This window comes from Poecile atricapillus, chromosome 5 (genome assembly GCF_030490865.1).
Source record: "Poecile atricapillus isolate bPoeAtr1 chromosome 5, bPoeAtr1.hap1, whole genome shotgun sequence".
Classification (NCBI taxonomy): Eukaryota; Metazoa; Chordata; class Aves; order Passeriformes; family Paridae; genus Poecile; species Poecile atricapillus.
The window spans coordinates 4,870,013-4,888,414 of NC_081253.1; the positions used below are offsets into that span (position 1 = coordinate 4,870,013).

At 38.7% G+C, this 18,402-nt stretch overlaps 1 protein-coding gene across 1 annotated transcript in view; it reads left to right on the forward strand.

Annotated features, from left to right (window-relative positions):
* Positions 1 to 18,402, forward strand: part of LRP1B (LDL receptor related protein 1B) — a 473,299-nt gene that overhangs the window by 196,776 nt on the left and 258,121 nt on the right. The window contains exon 9 of the mRNA XM_058839737.1: positions 11,127 to 11,289. Coding sequence (XP_058695720.1) covers positions 11,127 to 11,289 — 163 coding nt within the window. The remainder of the gene's footprint in view (positions 1 to 11,126; positions 11,290 to 18,402) is intronic.

The window sequence follows — 18,402 nt, forward strand, 5'->3', positions numbered from 1 at the left end:
GAGGAGAGGAGAGGAGAGGAGAGGAGAGGAGAGGAGAGGAGAGGAGAGGAGAGGAGAGGAGAGGAGAGGAGAGGAGAGGAGAGGAGAGGAGAGGAGAGGAGAGGAGAGGAGAGGAGAGGAGAGGAGAGGAGAGGAGAGGAGAGGAGAGGAGAGGAGAGGAGAGGAGAGGAGAGGAGAGGAGAGGAGAGGAGAGGAGAGGAGAGGAGAGGAGAGGAGAGGAGAGGAGAGGAGAGGAGAGGAGAGGAGAGGAGAGGAGAGGAGAGGAGAGGAGAGGAGAGGAGAGGAGAGGAGAGGAGAGGAGAGGAGAGGAGAGGAGAGGAGAGGAGAGGAGAGGAGAGGAGAGGAGAGGAGAGGAGAGGAGAGGAGAGGAGAGGAGAGGAGAGGAGAGGAGAGGAGAGGAGAGGAGAGGAGAGGAGAGGAGAGGAGAGGAGAGGAGAGGAGAGGAGAGGAGAGGAGAGGAGAGGAGAGGAGAGGAGAGGAGAGGAGAGGAGAGGAGAGGAGAGGAGAGGAGAGAAGAGAAGAGAAGAGAAGAGAAGAGAAGAGAAGAGAAGAGAAGAGAAGAGAAGAGAAGAGAAGAGAAGAGAAGAGAAGAGAAGAGAAGAGAAGAGAAGAGAAGAGAAGAGAAGAGAAGAGAAGAGAAGAGAAGAGAAGAGAAGAAAAAAATAAATATCTCTTTGTATGGATCTCTTTGTGTGTCTTTTGCAATGAAGAGTCATAAACTAAAATCACAAATATTGATACTCCTGATCAAACTCGTGGCCTCTGGAAATCTCTTTTGAAACTAAGGTTTTGTTCTGATGCTTTTCTCTGCTGCAGGGAAAAGGGTAAATAGAGAGCATGCTTTTTTCAGAAAGGAATAACAATGAATAATTGCATTAATGGAAGTAAATCAGGAATAGAAGCTACGTATGTGATGAAATTAAAACCAGTTGCTCTAGCACCTTAAGCTCTTGCCTAATCTGCTTTCTGTTCTCACAGCAGCCTGGGTATTTCTGTGCTGGACTGCAGTCAGTGGCAGAGACACACCAAAAATTTTGTGTGTGTCAGAACAAATAAAAGACTTGTTCTTTCATTATCACTTTATCAGGAGCCCTTGCAAAAAGATGAACTGCGTATTTTGCAAAGTTGTGATTATTATTTAGATTGCAATGGACATGACAAATTAAAGCCACAATCTGATTGTGGGGATTTAATATAGGATTGCTTCCTTCAGTTTGTAACTCCTTTTACTGGCAGGAGCAATGACTGTCTCAACAAGTAATACCTCCAGATCATGGAAATATTGTTTTTGTTCTCAATACATAAAATTGTGGATTTCTACTTGGAATGAAACAAATTTGATTTAGAACTTTCTTGTGACTTCAGCTTTGGAGTAGTACTTGAAATGCTGAAAACATTATGGATCGTGTCAGCACCATGGAATGAATGAAATGTAACAATAAAGCTTTTCCTTTTCACTATTTGTCATTTGAGTTCACTGATAAAATCTTGTTTCTTCTTGCACATTTTTAATAGCTGAGTGAAGCACGTTTCTCAAACTGACGAATTACATACAACAAATGCTCTAACTGAAGTAGATCACTTTTGCTAAAATCAGACTTCTGATTTTCTTTGTTCTGGAGGAAAAAAAAGTGTTTGAACCATTGTAAGCAATTAAATGATAAGGACAGGATATGCAAAGGGGCCGTTTGCTTGCATAAAATTGATGCCCTGAGTGTTATCAGCAAGTGACCCAGCAGCTGCCACTCGTGCTGGGCCAGGCACTCACTGTGACAGTTCTGAGCTGGGGACAAGGTCTGGGTGCTCTGTGCATGTCATTCCATAACGTTTCTGTCACACTGTGTAAGCAAAAATAATGAGCTGACTGAGGAGCGTGTGGGGATCTGTGCCACCACTGGCAGTTCAGGGCACCCTCACTCTTTTTGGCAATTTTGGACTTGTCTTGAATGTCATTTATTGCTATTTAACTTAATTGTATTATCCCATTTTTTTTAATTTGGGGGAGTTTTTTTTCTATTGGTATATAAGGATATAATGAAAATATGTATTTTCCTTTTAAGACTCTTTGGACATGATATTTTTTAGTCATTGAACCCATCTGTACAACTGGTTGCAGAATTCAGATTTGTTTTAAACAGTCATAACCACTACCTTACCTTCAGAAACAAACCCACTGAGAAAAGGCAACTCAGGGAAGATGAAGTAATGAGCAAAGGTATTTTATGTCAGCCTGTGGATGCCCTGTGATCCATAATGCTGCAGAGCAGAGCTGCTGCTGGCTGGAGGGTTTGAGGAGCACCTGGGGCTGTGCCCCTGCTCCACTCAACTTTGCACCATGGCCTGAGCTGCCTTTGGGGTCACTCAGCACACAGCTGAGTTTACATCAGGATAGGCAAACATTTCATGGAAAAAAATATTGCTAGGAGGAGGACAAGGGGACCTGGAGGAGGGTATAGTGCATATTTAATGTATTAATCTATAAATTAATTATATTTATTATTAATTTATATATAAATATGTGTGTTGTATATTATAATTATCACTTATTATTCTATAATTATATTTTATTGTATTTATTTATATTTAATATATTTAATATAGTGTCTCTCTGAACTTCTTTGAAAGGGTTGGGACAATTTGTTTTCGCTTTTTACATAAGAGGAGCAGTGATTTAGGAAGAAAGGCAATATGCTGGTGATGTTTTGTCTTTTCCCCTGCAAATGTAGAATAACAGAGAATAACAGACACTGTGAGGTTTAAAACCTGAAGTGCTGGGGGATACACAAGATGGGAGTGGCTGGCACAAGGTACCTGGAAGTTTGGGGTTGTGAAGGGATTATGGACTCACACTTTCCCAGAGTGGTGAGGTTTGGGAAGGGCTGGAAGCCTTCTGAAAGCAAAGGTCAGGCTCTGCACATATAAGCACATGGAGCTGGAGTCATATTTCTGGAAGCAGCATCCGTGTGAGTGATTTATGAGACTTTTAATGGGATCTATGGTGCCATTCTGGTTTAAGATAATGCTCAGGTAGACCAGTAGCAGCACTATTGTGATGATGAGAGAAATAAATAAACAACAACAACAAAAAAACAGTGTCCTGATGTCTGGTTGAAAATGGATAGAAAAATAATTTATGTATAAATCTAAAGCCATGTTTTAGTTTTATTTCTTGCATTACTGGAAATAAGTTAGCAAGGAATTTTTTTTTTATCATTATTTTTTAAGTGCAGTAACATTGTCAATATTTTAAGTCTGAGCAGTTGTCTGTTTTGTTGGTCAGGTCACATATAATGAATAATAGTCTTCTCAAAGGTAACTATTTTGATATTGAAAATATGCAATAAATGGGTGAAAAAAAGGACAGAGAGGGAGAAAGGGAGGGTGAGGTAATGTTTACATGGTATGCATTTGTTATTGTCTGTTGGCAGCATTAGTAGGCAGGAAGGGTTTTATTTGTTTGTTTTGCTCAAATGACTTTTCTAGGTGCTGAGCAGTGGTTTCAGAGTCTTGCAGGAGTGCCAGCCTCTGATGGCAGGGCGTGATCATCCTCTGATAGAGGGAGAGGAAAAGAGGAAGAAAAAAGCTCAGTGTCCTTAGCATAAGAAGCAATTTCTTTTTCTTTCCTTAGCAACCCCTAAAAGACAGGCTTTTTAGCTAGTAAAGTACAATATAGGGTTTGGTTTCCAAAATGCTGCATGAAGAAATGAGGTATATGTTTTCTAACTGTGCAGGTCATATGTTTTTATTATTGAGAATATTTTTAGATTGTCTGGTATTGTCTAGGCTGTAATTCTCAAGCTGAATTTAAAACAGACTCCATATGCAGATTTTTATTTTATTAAAAGCAAATTCTTTTTATTTTAGCAATGTTGGGTTTTTTTGTGGGTTTTTTTTTGTTGTTGTTTTTTGGGGTTTTTTTTGTGGTGTGTTTTATTTGTTTGTTTGTTTGTTTGCTGCAAGTGTAATTTTTTCCTTTTCCTGTAATATGTTTGAGATGAAGACGAAGAATTTTGTGCCCAATATGAATGTCTGTATAACAAAATTAAATGCTCTATGGTCAGTATTACCTTCTGATTAAAACTGAGTGTAAAAATGAAATGTAATAATTACACCAGTGGGTCATGGCACGTCCTACATTTCACATTGTCTGGACCATTTATTGCTAAGAGCAAATAGATTGAACTCCAGATAAAATTATCCTACAGAATTATGGCCTGCAAGAACCTACAGCATATCTGCATTAGAGTGTTCTCTGACAAATGTTGCTTTCCAAGAAAAAAATGCAGCGTGAATTTCCTTTTCTGCCTAACCCACTCTGTAAGAGTTATCAGAGATAATTCACTCCTAAATTATCCCCCCAAAAGCATTTCTTAAAGCACTGTTGCTTACCTCTGGTATCAAACTGTTCAAACTTTCTCTGGGAGTCATTTCCCTCAAACACTTTGCATTGTGAAATAACTCCATGTATTTATTGGCATCTCCTTGCATTGTAATGATCTGATAATAATCTGCTGCTGAGCCTGTCTGTGGAACAAGGTTAAAGTGGCTTTATTGTCGTGTGATGATGCTTTATGGGGTTCATAACCCCTGCAGGGGACTGTGCTAGGGAGGTGGGAGGTGGTGGATTTCTGGATTTTTCAGGAAGGTGAAGGAAGGGGAGTGTCACAGCCTGGAGCAGCCACTCCGTGTCCCCACAGCCGCTCTCCGAGGCCACGTGCTCAATGGGATGCCTGTTGCAGCTGAATTATGCTTTAATTTTAACAGTGGGTGACTTAACTGCTTTGAAGTAAATAACTGGGTTTGATTTACAGCCTCACTAGATTTATAAGAAGCTGTTGAACGTGCAGCTAAAAAGAAAAAAAATAAGACTGTTATAGCTATGTACCTCTATAAATCTGTCTTTATTGTTCAGCATGTACACAGGCCTCTGGGACCCCATTACAGGTTTGCAATCGCTGGGCAATGTGTCTGAGACTCAGTAATGCAGAAATTAGGAATGTTATGCTTTCCAGCTATTCTTACTTATTTCTGACATGAGGTTGATGCCAGAAAAATCACCCTCTATAAAAATCTGAAGAGTCAGGATTAAAAGATAAGGCCACTCACAAGGCTCTTATTTAATTGTCTCACACTTTTTCCTTGCTTGTTTAACCCTTGGCTTCACAGCCAGCTCTGTGATGCAGGACCCAACAACAGAAATTTCATTCCTCTTGTTCATTCCAGAAACTTGGTGCATTTCTTGATAGAAACACTCTATAACCAAGTAAAAGAAGAAACATGCTTAAGAATGCTAAAGATTTTAGGACCAGATTTTGCTACCCTGCTGTAAAATTCCTGGGGAAGGCACAAACATATCTGGGGCATCATCACATTTCCACTGAGTGCTGTGTAAAGGATTTTGTTAGAAGAGGAGGAAGATTCTCAGCCAGTGTAGAATCATGGAATCACAGAATGGTTTGGGTTGAGAGAGATCTCTAAGATCATCTCATTCCCCTGCCATGGGCAGCCACACCTTCCTCTATCCCAGGTTGTTCCAAGCCCCATCCAAGCTGGCCTTGGACACTTCCAGGGATCCAGGAGCAGCCACAGCTTGTTCCAGTTCCTCACCAAATGCCCAGAATTTTTCTCTTCTGCACCTGGTGAGAATCCAAATGCCTGAATCTCAAAGTGCCTGAATCCACCATGTCTCTGAGAGATTGTCTTTCTGAGCCATCAGGATGCTTTCATTAAGTATTCAAAATATTTAGATTATTCTGATATTTTTGAAAATTCCTTAGCTTGAGGAATCTGCTATTGTCTCAGTGTTCACATTTATAGGTTTTTCATGCAGGATGTTATGCTCCAGGGTTGAAAGAATGCCAACGATATTTTTGTCAGTAACCAAATTGATTGAAATTGAAATGATTTTGCTCCGCAAAGAGAAGGAAAAGCTTTCTCTTCTTTTGAGGAACTTGAAGTCTAGATGCTTTAAAGTGCTTATTTAAATTTAGTATATTTTAGGTTCTGCATTGTGCTTCTAACAAAGAGTATCTGCGAAAGCTGATTTAATTCAGAGGAATCAGATATCTGAGGATGAGTCATTTGGAAAAGATGGATGGATATTTTTCACTTGATTTTTCATTTTCCAGCTTATGTAATAATCACTCCGGACATGGCTGTTAAAAGCTGAGACACCAGTGTGTCTGACTTATTGAATGGTGACATCTTTAATAAAAATCATATTTTTTTAAGTGGCATTGCAGACAGAATTATGGCAAATTCTTGGTAGTAGAAGGAGCAGAGAGAAAATCCATTCCAGCTTCACTTTCCCAAGGCACAGAGTCAGTACAGCGCTGCTAATTAACAACATTAATGTCAGAAGAGAGGCACAGCAAAGGCAGTGCTGCTGCAGGAATTTCCCAGCTTGTCATTTATGGCTTTTAACACTTCTTACCTGCTCTCACCATCACTGGCTATTGGAGAAAAAAAAAACAACAAAAAAACTTGGTGCTCCTTGTCTTGTCCCAAAGTTGGCTTTTTACTCAGTGGAGGCAAAAAGTCTATTCCCACGTGGCTTTCTGCTTTTCTTTACAATAAAATTTGTTTGTCCCTTGATAAATACATAATTTTATCTTTTTTATTCTTTCTAACTGGATAAATAAATTAAACTAAGTCTGGCAATGCCAGTTTGGACATTGCATTGAGAAAGGAGATATAAGGGTTAGAGAATAAAAATTATTAATTTAATCAAAATAATTCTTCCTTTAAGATCAATTTTTGCACAAGAGAAGAAATTAAAGCAAACAAAAACAAACAAAAAATAAAGGAAAAACCAAAACAAACAAAACCCACAAAAAACCCAAAACAAGGTATTTCTGTCCAAAAAATAAGTTTTAAGCACTTTCAAATATATATTTTATAAATATATTAATATGGGGAAAATCTAAATATTCAAGCAATACTGATTCATATATGCATATATGAGGAAGTTTTCATTGCAGTAATGTCCACAATAAGGGAAAATTTACCATATAAGGCAGTAGAAGCTAAGTTCTTTTCCTTAAAATAGTCAGAAATGGTCTATTTCTTTCATCATTGACAAGAACCATATGGAGAGTTCCAGGAATATTTTAAATTTTAATCACATTTCATCCAAAATCATTCCCCAGTTCACTCAGAAGTTTCTCAAAAACACTCCAACATCTCAAGAATTCCACTGAGTAGTTTGCTGAGATCAGTTCTTACATTAAAAATAAGGAATGTTTATGCTGAAGCTTTTAACAGGAAAAAGCTTGCCAATTTTTTTTTTTTTTTTTTTTTCCCCTACATCTGGGAAAAATGAAATCTGTTTATATAATACTGATTTTAATAGATAGTGAACGGGCAGAATCCTTGATTACAGCAGTAATGTAATATGTCACTGCTTTTCCCTCTCTTCTGCTGAAGATCTGAAGACTTGTGCTAGTCTTGATTTGAAATGGAAATAAATCTAATAATTCATACGCTACAAGATATATGTTGGAAAATCAAAGTGAAAGAAGAGAGCCATTCTATTCTTCTCTGATTTCCATAAACTATGGTTTGGCCATAAGACATATATTTTCAGGACCCTTTGAAGATTTAGCCATCCTCATGAAATTATTATTTTCTCTAAAGGTCTAATAATGTCTGTGTGTTTAAAAGACAGGAAAAGTTCACTTCCAGACACACTTTTGCTGTGCCCACAGTCTACATAATGTCATTAAGTAGGGCAGAATTTAACCTATATGCTGTCTTAACTATTCTTTATGAAGTCCTTAAGAGGAAATCCTAGTTTTTAGAAAGTAATAAAGGAAAGATGATAACATTTGGCAGAAATGCTCCAAGGAAACTGTTATTAATATTGGGAAAGCCCTCAGAACTATACAGAATATTGCTCAGAATAAATATGTGTGTTTTTAGGGGGAGACATTTCTTTTTAGAGACTTCTGAAACCATGTGAATGAAAGAAAAAGAGATTAATTACTTTAAAGATGTGACTGGACCAGACATCTGCACATAGTGGGCTTTATATATGAGTCCAGAAATAGGCATGAAATGAATTCAGTAACTCTGAATATATATATATATATAAAGTCTCCAGTTCAACCAGAGCCGTATCTCTGTGGTTTGCAGTGGTTTGCAGCTTCACACAGAGCTGCTGCCAAACCATGGAGGCAAAAATGGGATTCTCAAAACCCATTATCTGCCAGCCAAAGGGGATTTCTCATGTACAATTTAATTTGGTGGGGGAGTGGGCTTGGACAATTCTTTCCAAACTTGTGTTGTGAGAAGGGGGATGTGTCCAATGCAGAGAGAACAGAACAGAGACAAAGCTCAGAGCAGATCCAGGGCGTTTACAACTCACAAATGGGCTCAGCGCTGATGGGCTGCTGGGAAATGCTCTTTGCAGGACACCTCTCTGGGGAAGTCTGCTCTCCTGAAGGGAATTACTGTGAATTCATGTGTTGCTTTTTCTGGAAACTCTGTGATAAAAGTCAGGAAACATGGCATGCTCTGGGAAGAACAGCTTTAGGAGGAATGCAGCTGGAATGAGCCTGAACCTCTCCAACAGGCTGTGCTGCTGGGAGCTCCCTGCCCTTCCCAAGGGATCCTGCTGGGCAGGGAACACAGATAAAGTGTTCAGAGATACCAGTGCTGTTTGACACAAAGTTTATGCTGTGCTGTTGCTTCTGGATGTCTCAGCTTTCCTGCAATGCTGAGCTCATTTTTAACTGCCTAATGCAAATGGTTATCCCTAAAATGACCTTGGATTATGCTTGGTTTCCATTAAAAAAGCAAGATGTTTGGTGCAATTTTTTTTGTGATGTTACCAAAAACCTAAGGAAGGAACAGAGGAAACATTTTATAACTGTAAGTTCTTTTATGTTAACAAATCCAATAACCTGTGTGTGATGTGCCTTTCACTTATATATCACATTTATCTAAAAATAGGTACATTTTTCACACAATAAGAAAAACATACCCTCCTCCAACAGGCTGCTACTTAACCTTGCTACTTTTCATCCACTTCCCAGTGTACAGCAATCTTCTAGACCTCTCATTGCAGGAATTTAATTACTAGTTTTATTTCTAAAAATGTTTGAAATTGGATCCCTTTTGTACCTTTTGTACTGTTTAAACGATATTTTCTGAAATGCTTCTGTTGCACAGAAGCTTATCTGCAATTTTCCAAAGTCTCCCTGAATCAGTAAACCATAAATTTTTCATTCCATGGATCCAACTTCAGAAAATGGTAAGCAGGTATGTTGAAAATGCCTTAACTATTACTGATTTCCAGAGGCACAGAATTCTCTTCTGGCACTTTAAAAACACATCCTATATTTTGCTTGGAAAAAGAGAGGGGAAAAAAAAAAAAAAAAAAGTGTTTTCTTCCTATTGTCTGAAATATATCAGTGCTCACATATCTCACAGTGCATTTGACATTGGCCTCCTCTGGAGTTTGGATATTGGGCTAAATGGAGCATTTCTTTATTCTGGCTCAGCAGATCTTGGTAATAGGAGCCATCAGGCACAATATTCACTTTGAATTTAAAGGGAAATGAGTAGTGGAAGGGCAGGAATGGGAGAGACAGAAGCCAGCACTGAGCTGTGTAATGGGGTGGCTGAGGTGGGATACAGTTGGTGTTCCTGGTATTTCACTGAGTAAATCTTATTTAAGTTACCTGCACTTTGAAGGACAACAAATGAGCTTCCATGTCCATTTTAAGCAAGTACAAGGCTCATAAGCCCTGAGTTATCATCAAGAACTCAATGAATACAATTTTTGTCCAATCAGGTTTGCTTACTACTCTGCAGTGCAGTGTGGATGTGATGAGGGAAACAGTTTTTTATTGGATTGTGGAAAGCAAACCTAAAAATCCCCCATCTGAAGGATTCTAAGCATACAGAAAACTAAAAAAAAAAAAACAAAAAACCAACCTACCATGTGCAATGGTATTTTATCACATCTGGTTTCTCTCATCAAGACAGAATCTCAGCTTATGTTAGCACTATTTTGAAAGCACTGTAATATAATAAACATATTTATTTTTTAAAATAAAAAATCATTTATATTGATCTTTGAAAACATTTAACAGGATTTTTTTTTCTATTAATTGAGGTATTATTTATTAAAGTATACCTAATTCTGTCCTACAGAGTTGTATCGATACAGTATTGTCAATAAGAGGAAGAAAAGAAATCTTATTTACATAAAATTGATAAGGTCATGTTCTTTGCACTTCTCTGCACTTTTGCCCACTAGAACAGTAGGATGGTGCATGGGCAGGTCAGTTCATTTATAAATCAAGAGTTTATAAAGCATTTACAGGGTGTGGTTCCAGGATCCCACAAGGAAAAGAACTGAGAGAGCAGTTGTGTCAGGGCTCTCTGAAGCTGCCACAACATCCTGAGAAGGAAAACTTGGTTGTTAGGGAATGTCTATGTTATCACAGAAAAATTTACTTCAGTGCTACTTCTTGTGGCAATTATCAGATATTTGGCAGCATCCAGACACCCCAGAACTACAAGATAAAAGTATTTTAAATGAAAATGGATGCAGAGATAAGGTGTTTTCAGATGTGCATATCACAGGGTTTTTTATTTCTGTTAAGTATTTCTGGTCTGCTTTTGTGCCCTTCAAATATAACCAACAAACTCTTTTAACCTTTACCAATTTCCCATCCCTAGGGTCTAACAGACATCCTACAACACTAAATTCAGAGTATGAGTGGCTTCAGAGCTGCCTTCCCCCACAATTTGGTACCATCAGTGTTCCACAGGTGCACCATCATTCAGTGGTGCTGCTTCTGAGGATACCATAAAAAAAAACCCACAACAACAGACTTAAAAATACTTAACAGAGCTCAAAACAGATGTGTATCTTTCATACCAGTGAGGCTGCCATCAGATGTCTGTACTTAAAAGAGAAAAATCCTCCCCAAACCCTATTTGTGTACTGAGAATTGGGTTCCTTATTAGAAACCTTAGAGTAGATGCAAAGCAGCGTGAGCTATTTAAGTGAGTGGAGCAGCTGCTGGCAGAGCAGCCAGCACTCCTTTGCTCAGATTGAAACTGCACTCCTGAGCTCCTTCTTCTTTCTTTTCTTCCTATTTTTTTTTTGGCAGATGTACAGCAAATAGCAATGGACTGGATCACGGGGAATTTTTACTTTGTGGATGATGTCAGTGACAGGATCTTTGTCTGCAGCCAGAACGGGTCAGTGTGTGTGACCCTCATCGAGCTGGACCTGAGCAACCCCAAGGCCATAGCTGTTGATCCAACATCAGGGTAAGGCTCTTTCTTTGCACTAGGATTTATTTCACACCCTTGGCTGCACATAATGTATATCTTTCATGCAGGTGTTTTAAAAACTGTTTTTTCATTGATGTACTGAGTTACTTGCATAGTTGCTGTCCTAAAGCAATAATGTGTAATGAACTTGGAGCAAATGGTAAACTGTTAATTGCAATAATTATTGCAGCACGTGCCTTGTGACTTCTCAAAATGGAATCAAAACTGAAAAAGCAATTTAATCCCTACTTGTCACAACATTTGCTTTTGTGTTTGCTTTTCTGTAAGTTGTATTTCTACCTAGAGGATGTGGGAAAGGAATTTTTGAGGGATTTTTATGCTATATCCACACATTTACAGGAATGCTGGAAAGGAGTTTAGCAAGTTTATTTGCACAAAAAAAGTGGAAGAATTTTTATTGTGCTTTAGAGGGTGAGCTCTAATGGTAAAATTACACCATATTTGCTTTTTCTGTTCCATACATAGCTACATCCATTGCCAGTTGGGACTGAAGCCTTGCCTCAAAGACTAAATACCTTCCATTCTACAACATCCACCAGCTGGGAAAAGTTTTTAAGCAATAATGATGTAAAAGCATATCTAGGCAGGAGTAGGAATGGGATCAAGTTAATTTAAAACTAAATTTTGGTGAGGAGTTTGGAACAAGGATTTTATCTTGGTTCTATTAGTCAGTAAGTAGTTCAGAACCAAAATTCCTGATGGAATATGTCCTAAACTGCCATAAGCCCCTTCTCAACAAATACAAAAATATTTACAGTAGAACAGCTTGTCATCCATATGTGGACTTTTGTCAGTCTTTATTTAAAGCCTGAACGAATATTAAGAAGCATTATCACAATGACTTCAATTCTGACAGGAACAGCTTGCATGCAAAGTTTACAAAGAAGTTTGATAATGTGATCTTGAGTATAGCTGTATTTCTCTCTGCAGCAGATGGTAAGCTTGACTCAATCTGACTGCAGAGTTTTATTTTTCTAAAGGAAAAATAAAAATTCATGTAGAAATTGATTTTCTGCAGCTTCTGATCTGAAAGGACTTGAAGCTTTCAAACTTGCTGACAGCAGCCTTTTTTTCCATACCTTTACTTGTATATTCTCTGCTGGATTTACTGGATGAATCCAAAGCTTACCATTAGCTAATCTTTTCTGTCAGGGATGTAGGAATTGTACCCAAACCTTTGGTTTTGTGAGGAGGGACAGAAAAATGAGAGAGTGTTTTCCTTCAGTTGTTATCTGCTGGCTGCAAACCATTCCTGCTCAGAGTCAGCTGTTCAGTGCCATGTGCAAGCTGGGGAATGCAGGTTTGGGGAGAGGGAAGTGCTGCCCTGCAGGAAAGGCCACAAGTGATGATGGTTTTTTACAGTCTGATTCTTACTAAGCAATCTCCATTTCTTTTGTGGTGAAAACACTGTGTGGAAAATTTTCTCAGAATATGTGTTTTGCAGTTCAGCAGTTATTTAGTTACTGGGTTTTTTTTAGCATTTTTATTAATTAGCTGATGTAGTTTGGTCTGTTAATTGGATACTTAACATGCATTTTTATTGCTATACCCCAACTTATATATTATTTCTGTTAGTTTTGACTGGGTTTTGATCCAGAATGCAAACAGATAATGAAAAAGCATTCTAGCTATTTAAAAATCTTCTGATCCTCTCTTTTGTTTTCTGTCCTTATTTTTTTTTTTGTTTTAACTCTTTCATTCTGATTGTAGAATTCTGAGACTTATTTTGGTGTCAAAGTTTTAGGGTGGTGTTATGTCTGGGTAACTTGGTGGGTTTATTTTATTTAAAAAGTCACAAAAGCATCCATAATAAACCTGTATTTCAAGTTGAGCTCTGAATGAGTTGCTGCTCATACAGAGGAGATCATTTCAATACTAAGAATTTCAGAGTGTGATCATGAACCTTTCTGTGTGTGATAAACTTCCTGTAGTAGTGCAGGATCAAGCCCTGCTATTCTTCCATGTTCATGGCCATGTGTCAGGAGTTTTGTTGTGCTGTGAACCAGAAATTCTGCTTTTATCCATAAAACAACCAAGGCATGGTGAAAAATGTGCTCATTCCAAATGGCTCCCCTCACTGCACTCAAGAATATCTTTTCTGAGTGTGGTGAATTTTACATCTCTGTGCCTGCAAGTTCTGTTTGCTGTTTAGTGCTGATGGTTTGATATATCCTCCTATGAGCTTACAATGGAACTTGAGCTGCTAAGCTTCTGTCATATCACACAGGGAGTGAAAGAACTTTTCATAAAAGTTTATTCTTTATAAAACTGAATTTGAAATTGAGAGGAGAAAGATTCTGCTACTCATACAGCTCTTGAAGAGCCACATTTGTTATGTTTCGCATCTAAGCTTGTTGCTTTGGCAGGATTTCAGCACTTTATCAGTCTGAGCAGTGTTTGATGTTTTGGTTATTCCAGATTAGTTCTAATGCACACCCACCAGAAAAAATACCTGCTTCCCCCAGTGAACTGGTAACTTACCCAGCTGGGGGTTTTACAGTGCTGATGCTCATCTCTTATATCAACTAATCATCAATTAAGAGTAGCACATTGTAAGTAGCAGAGCCATGGTAAGGAGAGCATTTCTGGGGCAGGGAATGTCTCCACTGATCACTGGGAGCACTTCAGAGCCCAGACACAGCAGTGAAACATGGATTGAAGGAAAAGCTGGGACAAGGAGAGTAGGAAATAAAGTGCAGTTGGCAACAGAGAGGGAGAATAAATTGTTCTGCAGTAATATATTATCTATCAAATGCCTTTGAACTAAGATGTTTGGCTCCATATGTCTGCAGTTCATAGCTTTGATAAATTTTAACACAGAACATCTTTTCTTTGGTGGTCAAGGAACAGAAGTGATTACTTTTGCTGGTCCATGAAAATGGTGTAAAATTGATGATGGTGCTGCTGACTGTCAACATGAAACAAATACAGGCTGACTTAGAATGGGTTTAGCTGAGATCCTCATTTCAGGTCTGCTCCACTCATGGGGAAAGGTTTTTTAAAGTATTCCAGCCAGTATTCTGTTGTCAGATTCATGAGACTTTGATCACTGGACATTGATGGCAGGGAAGGTAACGCATTTAAAACTCACAAGAGGATAGATCAGATTTAGGTTCTCTCCCAGCTCTGCCACAACCAGCTAAATGTCTCTACACAGAACATTTTATTTTTTTTATGGCTTTGCATCTCTTTGCATTTAATAAGAAGCATAAAATGCCCGTTGTTCAAGCTATGGGATATTTGAAAGCATTCAGGGACAATAAGAATTAATATTGTGGAATGCTAACTGTGTACCTCTTCATATTTATTCTGGAAATATGTCTACCTAATTGTCTGCAGTGTTGAAGGTAAATTGTTGCCTTCCACTGCACCACAGTGGCCATGGAGAATGTACTGCACCATTTTACACAGCAAAAATGCCTTGGGGCAGGGGAATGTGCTGCAGGTCCCTCCCAACACTTCAGTCCTGTTGTACAGCTCAGACATCTGACATACATGGAGTAACATAAATAACAAGGTGACTTAATTTCTCCTCATACCCATTTTCTGATTTCTTTGGGAATGCCAGAAAATGAGGAGAGGACAGGAAGAGCAGATGAGGCTCAGGGTAACCCTGGGGCCACCTCAGGGCTACTCCTGGTTCCAGAAATGTGCAGCTTGTACCGATGGCTGTGATGCTTTTTGGGATGCCAGCCATAACTCTCTATTTCCCAGGCCAATGGGAGGAGATGAACTTTAAGCAGGGGGTTTGAAATGTGAGGGTATTGGTGTAGCATCCACTGACAAACTGTTCAGGCATGAGGAGATGTGTGACTAGAGGTTACGTGGGGTGACATTGCAAAGAGGATGTGCAGAGCAAGGCTGAGTGTGGGAGGATGTGTGGAGCAGTAATGGGAGTAAAAAAATGGTTTAGACACCTCCTATGTGAACATCCATAAAATCATCATAGAATTCCACAATAGTTTTTGTTGGAAAGGACCTTAAAACTCATCCAGTTCCCCCTGCCATGGGATATAACCTTTGCTTTCCCAGATTTTTTTTTAATCCCCTTTGCTCCAAGCCCCATCCAACCCAGCCCCGAACATTTCTAGGGATGAGGCAGCCTCACCACAGCTTCTCTGAGCAAACTATGCCAGTGCCTCACCACCCTCACAGGGATTAATCTCTTCCCAGTATCCCATCTGACCCTGCCCTCCTTCAATCTGAAGCCATTCCACCTTGTCCTGTCACTCCATCCCTTGTCCCCAGTCCCTCTCCAGCTCTCTTGGAACCCCTTTAGGCACTGGCAGGGGCTCTGAGGTCTCGCCAGAGCCTTCCATTTCCACATTGAACACCCCCAGCTCTCCCAGCCTGGCTCCAGAGCAGAGCTGCTCCACTCCTGGGAATATCTCTGTGGCTTCCTCAGGAGCTCCAGCAGCTCCACATCCTTCCTGTGCTGAGGATCCCAGGGCTGGAGGCAGCTCTGCAGGTGGAGTCCTTCTTTGTCCTGTCCACTCCTGCTGTGATGCAGCCAGGACCTGGCTGGCTTCCTGGGCTGCCAGTGCACACTGTTAAGTAAGAGATGGTGGATTGGAGGGAGAGGAGGAGGAGGAGGAAGAGGAGAACCAGAGGGGATTCACAATTACAGGCTGCAATCATTGAAACTTGTGACTGCTGTTTAAAAGTTGTATTAGGAACAAAGGGGAGAGAAAAACTTCTAAAGAGATTTGTAAAAGGAGCAAGCTCATGTTTTAATGCTGCAACAGTGTGTGTGTGTCATGTAAATATTTGAATAAATCTTTTAATCGGCTTTTCCTTCTGCTGTGGTGTAAAAATATAAAAAAACCCCACAGGCTCCATTTATTTCTTCCACACAATGTTTGTAAATGCATACAAGAAGAGATTGTGTTATGATGAGGTTTGAAGAACAACAGCTATTAATGTGTTATGGTGTTATGTACCATTTCTTAGTAATGATAGTGAGTCAGGAAAAAAACAAATGCACAACAGCAAAAAAAATATTACTCTTTGCATTTTAAGTCTATAATAGCAATCAGTTGATACCCCTGGGATTCACAAGGGGTAACAAGGGAAACAACTGATGAATTAATAGCTGAAGGTGTCTACTTCATCATATGAGAAATTTGTTCCAGGGAAAAAAATATAAAAATATTATTCTGTGGACTTCCTTTTTGATTCCGAAGATGCTAAGCACAAATTTCTTCTGTGGCTCAAATCAAAGCCACAGTATGAAAATAATAATGATAATTAAAAGTACATAATGTCATTGTGTGAAACACAATAGGGGAATTTGCCTCAGTCTAGAATTTAAAAAGATAGGAGGAAACAAGGGGGTAAGATGACATTTTGAGTTCAGCTATCTGTATAAGAACAGAGTTGAACAGCAGCTTTAAAATACCATATTTGAGGGATCCAGAAGAAAAATCATAAAAAAATATTTAATTCTGCCTTTTTTTTTTTTTCTTTTACTAGTTTTAGTCTTGAATTTATTCTACCTCTGAAATCCAGTAGATACATGAGGAAATTAGAGGTTGGTCATGTGAGCCCCATTGTCACCCAGGGTGTTTAGATGCTGTTGCAAATGTTTCTTCTCAAGGAATCAGCCTCATGGAATGTTTACTTTTCCTGGTCAGACCAAAATGCAGTGTAAGGTCCACTGAGCAGTAATCACTAAAAATCGAAAGGAATGGGAAAAGTTTTGCATTGAATGAAAAGTTTTCCTTGTGAGAGAGCCATGCACAGGAGATGGTGCCTGGAGTATGGGAAAGGCATCCCAGAGGATGGAAAACAGCCCTTAATGAGTCAGAGAGACTGAAGATATAACTAGAAAGAGTTTTGGGCTGACAACTCAACCTGTTTGGCATCGTGAGTAGACACATAAGCCAGTAAGAGCTGTCCTTCTTGGTGGGATTTTGGACAAAGGATGGGTGAGGTCTCTGATGGAATGTTTGATGGGACAGAACCCAAGGCCAGCCCTGAAATCCTGCATTAGTAAATCCACAGCAGCCAGCACAGAGCAAGTCAGCTGGTGAGGGGTAGAGACAGACCTTTCTGAAGCAAATTAATTGACAATAATTTTGGTTTTCTTCTCTTTCTGTACCTGTATCTTTCAAAATTAAAAAAAAAAAAAAAAAAAAAAAAAATCAAACTGTAAATGCAATTTGTATTAACAATTAAGATAGTTTGCATTCACCTCAGATTTGCCTGGAGGTATCAGTGAGGAGCTGAAAATTCTTGCAGTGGAGGAAGAGTAGATATTCAAAAAGGAAGGGAGGTCAAACCCTATTATTTTTATTTGCTTCATTGCTATTTAAATAGGGGAGTATTTCAGGTTAAAAATAAAACATCTTCACTTATTGTCTTCCACCTGTTTTATTCCCTTTACTCTCTTCCCTTTGAGCTTTGATAGCAGGCTTAGGAGAAACTCTGAGTCTTAAAACTTTGGGGTTTGTTTTCCCTCTCAGATTAGTCACCATTTTCTGCTGATCAAAGGGGAGGCTTATAATCATTAAAGCCCACTTTTAAACATCCAAATCGTTAGTGGTTTAATAACATGCCATTATTAAAAGAGTTTGGTTCCTTTTCTTGTTGCAAAGATTTTCAAAGAGCTGTAAGATATGTGTAAGACCCACTCACTTCAAAAAAGTTTTAAAGATGACCTGAAAAGGAATTTTCTTCATTTAAAAAAAAAACCAAAAAAAACCCAAAAATCCCCAAAAAAATCAAAATATGAAAAACTTTGTAGTAACTAATCATAATATGAAAGTTTTCATTAAGAATTCATGTTTTCTTGCTCATTCTCCTCCTCCACAATCTCTTTCAGGCTGTGAACAGTTGGACATGGTATAATATAGGAGCCAAAATAAGATGAGAGAAGCAAAGATACTTAATCAGACAAAAAAAAAACCCTGAAATCAAAACCACCCTTTTAAAATTATTTCCATTTTTTATTATCCCTTTAGCTCAAATTCTTGCTAGAAAATGATGAAAAAAATATTTTTGTTGTCTGATCTCAGATTTTGCAAAATTGTTTCCAGTTCTGAGCTATTCTGTATTTTAATTGTTGTAACTGAACTGAGACAGAAAACT